At 38.0% G+C, this 9,689-nt stretch overlaps 1 protein-coding gene across 1 annotated transcript in view; it reads left to right on the top strand.

The window, feature by feature from the left end:
- Nucleotides 1-9,689, top strand: part of LOC105004371 (amine sulfotransferase-like) — a 40,083-nt gene that overhangs the window by 14,564 nt on the left and 15,830 nt on the right. The window contains exon 4 of the mRNA XM_010861964.1: nucleotides 6,964-7,161. Coding sequence (XP_010860266.1) covers nucleotides 6,964-7,161 — 198 coding nt within the window. The remainder of the gene's footprint in view (nucleotides 1-6,963; nucleotides 7,162-9,689) is intronic.

The raw sequence follows: 9,689 nt of genomic DNA, 5'->3' as shown, positions 1-9,689 counted from the left end.
ATTGTGATCCACACAGTCAAAGGCTTTGGCATAGTCAATAAAGCAGAAATAGATGTTTTTCTGGAACTCTCTTGCTTTTTCCATGATCCAGCGAATATTGGCAATTTGATCTCTGGTTCCTCTTCCTTTTCTAAAACCAGCTTGAACATCTGGAAGTTCACAGTTCACATATTGCTGAAGCCTGGCTTGGAGAATTTTGAGCATCACTTTACTAGCGTGTGAGATGAGTGCAATTGTGTGGTAGTTTGAGTATTCTTTGGCATTACCTTTCTTTCAGATTGGAATGCAAACTGACCTTTTCCTGTCCTGTGGCCACTGCTGAGTTTTCCAAATTTGCTGGCATATTGAGTGCATTACTTTCACAGCATCATCTTCCAGGATTTGAAATAGCTCAACTGAATTCCATCACCTCCACTAGCTTTGTTCATAGTGATGCTTTCTAAGGCCCACTTGACTTCACATTCCAGAATGTCTGGCTGAAGGTGAGTGATCACACCATTGTGATCATCTGGGTCGTGAAGATCTTTTTTGTACAGTTTGTCTGTGTATCCTTGCCACCTCTTCTTAATATCTTCTACTTCTATTAGGCCCATACCATTTCTGTCCTTTATCGAGCCCATCTTTGCATGAAATGTTCCCTTGGTATCTGTAATTTTCTTGAAGAGATCTTTAGTCTTTCCTACCACATTGTTTTCCTCTATTTCTTTGCATTGATCGCTGAGGAAGGCTTTCTTATTTCCCCTTGCTATTCTTTGGAACTCTGCATTCAGATGCTGATATCCTTCCTTTTCTCCTTTGCTTTTCACTTCTCTTCTTTTCACAGCTATTTGTAAGGGCTCCCCAGACAGCAATTTTGCTTTTTGGCATTTCTTTTCCATGGGGATGCTCTTGATCCCTGTCTCCTGTTCAATGTCACGAACCTCTGTCTATAGTACATCAGGCACTCTATATATCAGATCTAGTCCCTTAAATCTATTTCTCACTTCCACTGTATAATGTAAGGGATTTGATTCAGTTCATACCTGAATGGTCTAGTGGTTTTCCCTACTTTTTTCAATTTAAGTCTGAATATGGCAATAAGGAGTTCATAATCTGAGCCACAGTCAGCTCCTGATCTTGCTTTTGCTGACTGTATAGAGCTTCTCCATCTTTGGCTGCAAAGAATATAATCAATCTGATTTTGGTGTTGACCATCTGGTGATGTCCATGTGTAGAGTCTTCTCTTGTGTTGTTGGAAGAGGATGTTTGCTATGACCAGTGCGTTCTCTTGGGAAAACTCTATTAGCCTTTGCCCTGCTTCATTCTGTACTCCAAGGCCAAATTTTCCTGTTACTCCAGGTGTTTCTTGACTTCCTACTTTTGCATTCCAGTCCTCTATAATGAAAAGGACATCTTTTTGGGGTGTTAGTTCTGAAAGGTCTTGTAGGTCTTCATAGAACCGTTCAACTTCAGCTTCTTCACTGTTCCTGGTTGGGGCTTGAATTACTGTGATATTGAATGGTTTGCCTTCAATGAACAGGGATCATTCTGTCATTTTTGAGATTGCATCCAAGTATTGCATTTCAGACTCTTTTGTTGACCATGATGGCTACTCCATTTCTTCTAAGGGATTCCTGCCCACAGTAGTAGATATAATGGTCATCTGAGTTAAATTCACCCATTCCAGTCCATTTTAGTTCCCTGATTCCTGGAATGTCGATGTTCACTCTTGCCATCTCCTGTTTGACCACTTCCAATTTGCCTTGATTCATGGACCTAACATTCTAGGTTCCTATGCAATATTGCTCTTTACAGCATCGGACCTTGCTTCTAATCACCAGTCACATCCACAACTGGGTATTGTTTTTGCTTTGGCTCCATCCCTTCATTCTTTCTGGAGTTATTTCTACACTGATCTCCAGTAGCATATTGGGCACCTACCGACCTGGGGAGTTCCTCTTTCAGTATCCTATCATTTTACCTTTCCATACTGTTTATGGGGTTCTCAAGGCAAGAATACTGAAGTAGTTTGCCATTCCCTTCTCCAGTGGACCACATTCTGTCAGCCAAGCTAATAAATAAGTATTAACAAAAAAGAGATGGGGGGAAAAGGAAGCCAGGGAAAGAGAATGTGCAAGTTTCCTGATACATTAATGTGGATGAAAAATGAAGGAAGAAGAACAGGCAAAGTGAAAGTATTAAAAGATTGAGAGGTCAATCAGAGTCAGGCTGCTCAAAGACTAATAAATGATGGTGATTTCTTTCAGCTTAAAGGCAGTAAGAAGTCTTTTAAGAATCACCAGAAGGAGAGTTATGTAATGCAATTAATATTTTTAGAATATCATTCCTTTTTATGGATTGAAAATGATGGTAGTGAATACAGGCAAATTAGTTAGATACTAGTGTGATAACCCACTGAACACCAACGATGCTTTGGGTTAGAACGGTCACTCTGAGACTGGAGAAACTGCAGAGTTTTAACACATATGTTTAAGGTCAAAAGGAAAGGGATTATATACAGTAAAAATGAAAATGGGAGAAATAGTAAGATGCTTTCTATATTCTGGCTCATACACCTGTGTTGATAATGATGTCATTCATTTAGTGCTTAGGGAACACTGAAGCAGGGTAAAGCTGAAAAGAGAAGATTATGAGATTGATTTTGACATATGGAGTTTAAGATGATTTAGACGTATCCAAATGAAGATATTTGAAAATTTGGGGAACATACAGGCCTACATTTCAAAGAGGTTTGCTCTAAAATTATCAATGATATTAATTTGGACATCATCACTGTATAGACCATAGTTGAAACCATGATTATGCTTAAAATTGAGAGTGAGGAGGAAAAGGACAGGAAAAAGAGGAGGAAAAGAGAAACGAAGAAAGAGAGTGTACAGGAGGAAAAAAGGGAACTAGTACTATTACTGAGATAATTTAAAACATAATGTTTGGGTAGAGAGAGTGAGCCCATGAAGGACACTGAAAAGGAGCTATCAGAGAGGTAGGGAGAAAAAAGTTGTGTGTGCTGACAAAAGCCAAGAAGGAGTGTCAAGAAACCTTTTTAATACTTTTTAACCTCTCAGGGCTGAGAAGTCAAGTGAAAATGAAAGTTTAAAATATCCATCAAATCTAATTACATGAAAAGTGCAGTAGAGTAAACCAGGTTGGATGGGTTGGGGTGAAATTGATGAATCCCAGATATATAACACTGGCACAGACACATGTATTAATATATTGCAACTGTCTTCTATATTTCTATTTTTATAGCTAATATTGGACTTCAAAAAAATCCTGCCCCCAGTAGAATTATCATCTCCCAACAAAAGCTGCCTGTTTTCCCATGAAACGTACTGTATCTCATGATCTAAGTCAGAAACTAGCCTTCATGCTTGATATCTCCTTCACCCTTGCCTCTTAATTTTGCTAGTTATTAAATGTCTGAATTCTGTCTCTGATTCCTTTGTGGAAGTTGCAAACATACCAATCTATATTGCCTCTTCCATGGTCCAGATCACCATTATGTTTTGCTTAGTTTCTATAACAACTTGTCTAACTGATTTGCCTACTTGGAATTCTTAGCCCATCTCCGTTTATTCTCTATTCTTCAACCCGTGCTATCATCTTAAAATGCAAATGTGTTCCCTTCCTTATTTTTATATTTGAGCTGTTCCAGAAGAATGTGATCCCAAAATATATATTCATAAACAACAGATTTTGCTGGAATTGTGACTATAGGAGACACTGAGTAAACTATGCAAAATCCTGGAGAATTTGTCTGTTCCGTCATCAGTATACTATCACCAGTTATCAGTTTTAACTTACCTGCCATCAAGTTGCCCAATGTTGATATATTTTTGTTCTAGTTTTTTCATCAGTCTTTCAAACAGACATTTTTTTCACCATGTCTTGGAGAAAAACTCTTAACTTTCTCTTTCCAGGAAAATAGAATTTGGTCAACTCAAGTTTCTGCTTTAAAGCCCTTTCTAAAATGGGATCCATATTTAGCTCAAGCAATTATATACCATCAATACTGATGTAGATTTTGAGGTCTTCTTTGTCTACTACTTTCTTTGACTATTTCTTGGTAATTTGAGGTAATACAATTTATGTCTATTCTTTAATTGGAATTGACAAGCCCATATAGATTATCACAAAGCACTTTGAAGATTTCTCACAGAGCTGAAGGTGATATTCTTAACTATATAGTGTCTATGTTGAAACATTTTCTAGCTACTTGTGTCAAGTGTGTCAAAGTATGTAGTTTAAATGAAGGCAGAAGTAGCTATGTTGTTTGGAGATTCATAACTAAATGATAAGACTAAAAGTAAAATCAAAGAAGTAGGTATATATTTATAATGGTTAAGGATAATGGTTACTGGGGGCAGTAACTGCTATCCTTATTTATATAATCACTTCTTTTCTGCCCCTATTCCCATAACATTGTCACTCTATTCTTCTGACTCTAATATGTGAGTAAACCTATTCACCAAGGTCTTCATTTGTGTTCATGAATTGGGATCCCTTGTAAACCTGCTCTACTAATTTATTCAGATTGTAAAATATATCAGAATTGCCTTTCTTTTGAAGGGTGAATGATATTTCATTGCATCTATAGATTTTGTTCATACATTCATCCATTGACAGACACATGGATGACTTTCACTTTGTGGCAATTGTAAATAATGCTGCTATTACCATGAGTGTACACATATCTGATCCTCATCTTCATTTCTTTTGTATGTATGCCCACAAGTGGACTTGTTGGATATGGACTTAATTCTTTGAGGACTTTGAAAGAGTAGTAAACTTTGAAAGAGGAGGTCTAATGCCTCTATATGAGATATTCTCATTCAAGAATCTATTGGATATCTAATGCCCCCTTGAGAGTCCATTTGAATTTTACAATGAATTTTTCAATGTGTAAAAATATCATTAGGATATTGATAGGGATTGCACTGAATCTGTGAATCACTTTGGGTGGTATTAACATCTTGACAATATTAAATTTTCCAGTTCATCACCATGGGATGTTGTTCTAGTCAACTTTCTAAAATATTTTCCAGAACACAAATATTTTACCACATTGATTAAGTTTATTCCTAAGTATTTCATCAGTTCTGAAACAATTGAAATTGGAATGATTTTGCTATAATTTAGCCTTTTGGAGAAGGAAATGGCAACCCACTCCAGTATTATTGCCTGGAAAATCCCATGGACAGAGGAGCCTGGTAGGCTACAGTCCATGGGGTCCCAAAGAGTTGGGCGACTGAGCGACTTCACTTTCACTTTCACTTTTAGCCTTTGGATTGTTCATTGTGAGTATATAGAAATATAAGAGTTTTGCATGTTGGCTTTGTATCATGCAACTTTGCTCAAATTGTTTATTAGTTCTAACAAGATTGTGTGTGTGTGTAGAATCTTTAGGATTTTTCTATGTCTGAAATCATGTTGCCTGTGAACAATTTTCCTTTCCAATTTAGATGCCTTTTATTAATATTGTTTATTTTTCCTTACTGTTCTGGCTAGGACTTCCAGTACTATGTTGAAAAGTGGGGAGAAGTGTTGAAGCGGACAGAACAAGCATCTTTAACTTGTTCCTGATTTTAGTAGAAAATCTTTGAGTCTTTCACCATTAAGTGTGATGTTAGCAGTAGGTACTTTATATAGAGCTTTTTCATGTTGAGATAGTTTCCTTTAATTCTTCATTTGTTGAGTGTTTTTGAATCATGAAAACGTGTTGGATATTGTCAAACGCTTTTTCTGCATTAAATGATGTGATCATGTGGTCTTTCCCTACATTCTGTTTATGTGATATTACACTAATTAATTTTCATAGTATGAACCATCTTGCATGCCAGGGGTAAATCCAATTTTATTATGGTTTATAATCTTTTCAATATGTTGTTGAATTTGTTATTAATTTGTAGAGGAATTTTGCACCCTATGTTTCATAAGTGATATCGGTCTTTAGCTTTTTCTTACACCATCTTTCTGGCATTGGTACCAAAATAATTCTTGCTTAACTGAAAGATTTTGGAAATATTTCATACTCTTCAATTTTTTGGAAGAAAATGAAGAGAATTGGTGTTAATACTTCTTTAAATGTTTGGTAGAAGTTACCAGGAAAGCCATCTAGACTTGGGTTTTTCTTTGTATTTAGTTAGTTGCTTTATAATTCCCTTATGAATTATGGACTCCAGGGGGCTTCCCAAATGGTGATAGTGATAAAGAATCTGCCTGGCAATGCAAAAGATGCAAGATATGTGATTTTGATCCCTGCATCAGGAAGATCCCAAGAGTAGCAAATGGCAACCCACTCTGGTATTCTTGTCTGGAAAATCCCGTGAACAGAGGAACCTGGTGGGTTACAATCCACGGGGCTGCAAAAAGTTGGACATGACTGAGAGGCTGAGCACACACACAACAAACACAGAGAGAGTATTATTGACCGGTTAACATACTGAAGAACTTAGCAATTTCTGAAATGTATGCATGTGTGCATGCTGTTACTTCAGTCGTGTCTGACTCTTTGCACCCTATGGACGATAGCCTACCAGGCTCCTCTGTCTATGGGATTCTCTAGACAAGAATGCCTGAGTGGGTTGCCATGCCCTCCTCCAGGGGATCTTCCTGACCCAGGGATCAAACCCATGTCTCACGTGTCTCCTGCACCGGCAGGCAGGTTCTTTACCACTAGTGTGACCTGGGAGACCCTCTGAAATGTATATAATAAGTCTAAAAGCGTGGCTTGAATGAGTGACCGAAGTTGAGCTCTCCTTGTAAAATCAAATGATAGGAAACTCCAACAAAGCTGACAACCACAGCACTCAGTTTAATAGAATGAATGTTACAGATCTTAGCCAAACTTTAGACTTAGAAAAAGCCCAAGGCACTGTCAGTTTTCTAAAATGTGGTAAAGATGTTGGGCTATAACTCAGGTGTTTCTTATAGAATGAACAGTTTCTCATACAATTCTTTCAGGATCTCAGAAGTTCTGTGCTTAAAATCAGCAGTTTTCTTGAGAAAGAACTGAGTGAAGAGGATCTGGATGCTGTTGTGAATCAGGCTGTGTTTCAGAATATGAAGGTTGATCCTCAAGCTAATTATGATAGCATTCTGAAAAATGAAATCGGGCTGAGAACAAAGGGACACTTCCTGCGCAAAGGTGATGTTAAGTGGGTAATAGAAGCAAAAGTGTTGAGACTTGTCTTGAATCCTTGGCTGCTGCTGTGGCTGCTGCTGCTGCTAAGTCGCTTCAGTCGTGTCCGACCCTGTGCGACCCCATAGACGGCAGCCCACCAGGCTCCCCTGTCCCTGGGATTCTACCGGCAAGAATACTGGAGTGGGGTGCCATTGCCTTCTCCGCCTTGGCTGCTAGATTAAGTTAAATGTGGCCTGCAACACGTCTCTCCAAGAATCGCCATTTAAGCCAAACAGAGAATCATTGATCCTAAAATGAACCTGAAAATTATCCTAGGAAATAGAACAGAACTTCAGTGTCTGACTAATAAATACTAGGTTCCTTCTTTCTTCACCATGTGACCCTACTTTAAAATTTGTTAAAAAGTCTTACTGAAAGGCAAAAGATATGTGTCCAGGAGAGCTCCAATTCTTGGTTTACCTTATTGCTCTTTAGAACATTCTAGATGGAATGTTAATATGTATTTTGTTTTGAGAGGATTTTTATATCATTTCTTTCCCTTCAAGTTGATATTTCTTCATTGTAAAAACTAGATTGATACCTCATTAACCCAATCTGCTATGAATTCAATCATCCAACAACATGAATAAATTTTTATTATGCTCCATTAAGTTGCCAGGGGTTGCTAAGAATAAATATATTTTCTCCTGATACTCCTTAATTTCAATTTTTTCACTTAATCTTTTTAATGTACATTATTCTAAAACATAATTTGCACTTATCTACATCTCTAGACTCATATTTTGTCCTAATATATTCATAACAGCACAATGACAATAGACACTGATTAAATTTTAATTATATAAAGATCTTATTAAAATTACTGTGGATACCAATATTTTAAAAAGTCGTTGCTTCCTCTTTGTCCCATTTATTATGAGTTTTCACTTCTCACTGCTCAACTAGATCAGATATAAAGCATTTCTCATGCCCAACTTACTTACTGGCAAATGACCATAATATAAACAAAATTCTGATAGCTAAAGATGCCAATTTATTCATCTTTATTGCATAATTGAATTAATGTTGGTTTCAAACTTCCATCAAGTGAAACTTCTGTATTAATGACAGCCTTTGGCACCCTCTGTTCCTTGAATTTATTACTTGAAAATCTATTTGTAATGGTTCCTCTTTCCATGGTATGCTCCAGGCAAGAATACTAGAGTGACTTGCCATGCCCTTCTCCAGGGGATCTTCCCAACCCAGAGATCGAACCCCAGTCTCTTGTGTCTCCTACACTGGCAGGTGGGATACAGTCTATTTACAATATTATATTAGTTTCAGTTGTACAGCATAGTTCAGTTCAGTTCACTTGCTCTGACTCTGTGACCCCATGGACTGCAGCACGCCAGACCTCCCTGTCCATCACCAAGCCCCGAAGTTTACTAAGACCCCATGTGCATTGAGTCGGTGATGCCATCCAACCATCTCATCCTCTGCCATCCCCTTCTCCTCCCACCTTCATCTTTCCCAGCATCTGGGTCTTTTCTAATGAGTCGGTTCTTCGCATCAGGTGGCCAAAGTATTGGAGTTTCAGCTTCAACATCAGTCCTTCCAATGAATATTCAGGACTGATTTCCTTTAGCATGGACTGGATAGATCTCTGTGCCATCCAAGGGACTCTCAAGAGTCTTCTCCAACACCACAGTTCAAAAGCATCAATGCTTTGGCTCTCAGCTTTCTTTATAGTCCAACTGGATAGACCTTTGTTGGCAAAGCAATGTCTCTGCTTTTTAATATGCTGTCTAGGCTGTTCATAACTTTTCTTCAAAGGAGCAAGCATCTTTTAATTTTATGGTTGCACTCACAACCTGCAGTGATTTTGGAGCCCAAGAAAATAAAGTCTGTCACTGTTTCCACTGTTTCCCCATCTATTTGCCATGAAGTGAAGTGATGGGACCAGATGCCATGATCTTAGTTTTCCGAATGTTGAGTTTTAAGCCAATTTTTTCACTCTCCTCTTTCACTTTCATCAAGAGGCTTTCTAGTTCCTCTTCACTTTCTTCCATAAGGGTGGTGTCATCTGCATATCTAAGGTTATTGATATTTCTCCCAGCAATCTTGATTCCAGCTTGTGCTTCCTCCAGCCCAGCATTTTGCATGATGTACTCTGCATATAAGTTAAATAAGCAGAGTGACGATATACAGCCTTGATGTACACCTTTCCCGATTTGGAATCAGTCTGTTGTTCCATGTCCAGTTCTAACTGTTGCTTCCTGACCTGCATACACATTTCTCAAGAGGCAGGTCAGTTGGTCTGGTATTCCCATCTCTTTAAGATTTTCCAGTTTGTTGTGATCCACACAGTCAAAGGCTATGGCATAGTCAATAAAATAGAAGTAGGTGTTTTTCTGGAACTCTTGCTTTTTCGATGATCCAGCAGGTGTTGGCAATTTGATCTCTGGTTCCTCTTCCTTTTCTAAATTCAGCTTGAACATTTGGAAGTTCATGGTTCATGTACTGTTGAAGCCTAGCTTGGAGAATTTTGAGCATTACTTTACTAGTG

This window comes from Bison bison, unplaced genomic scaffold (genome assembly GCF_000754665.1).
Source record: "Bison bison bison isolate TAMUID 2011002044 unplaced genomic scaffold, Bison_UMD1.0 scf7180017864473, whole genome shotgun sequence".
Classification (NCBI taxonomy): domain Eukaryota; kingdom Metazoa; phylum Chordata; class Mammalia; order Artiodactyla; family Bovidae; genus Bison; species Bison bison.
This window is presented reverse-complemented; position numbering and strand designations above follow the sequence as displayed.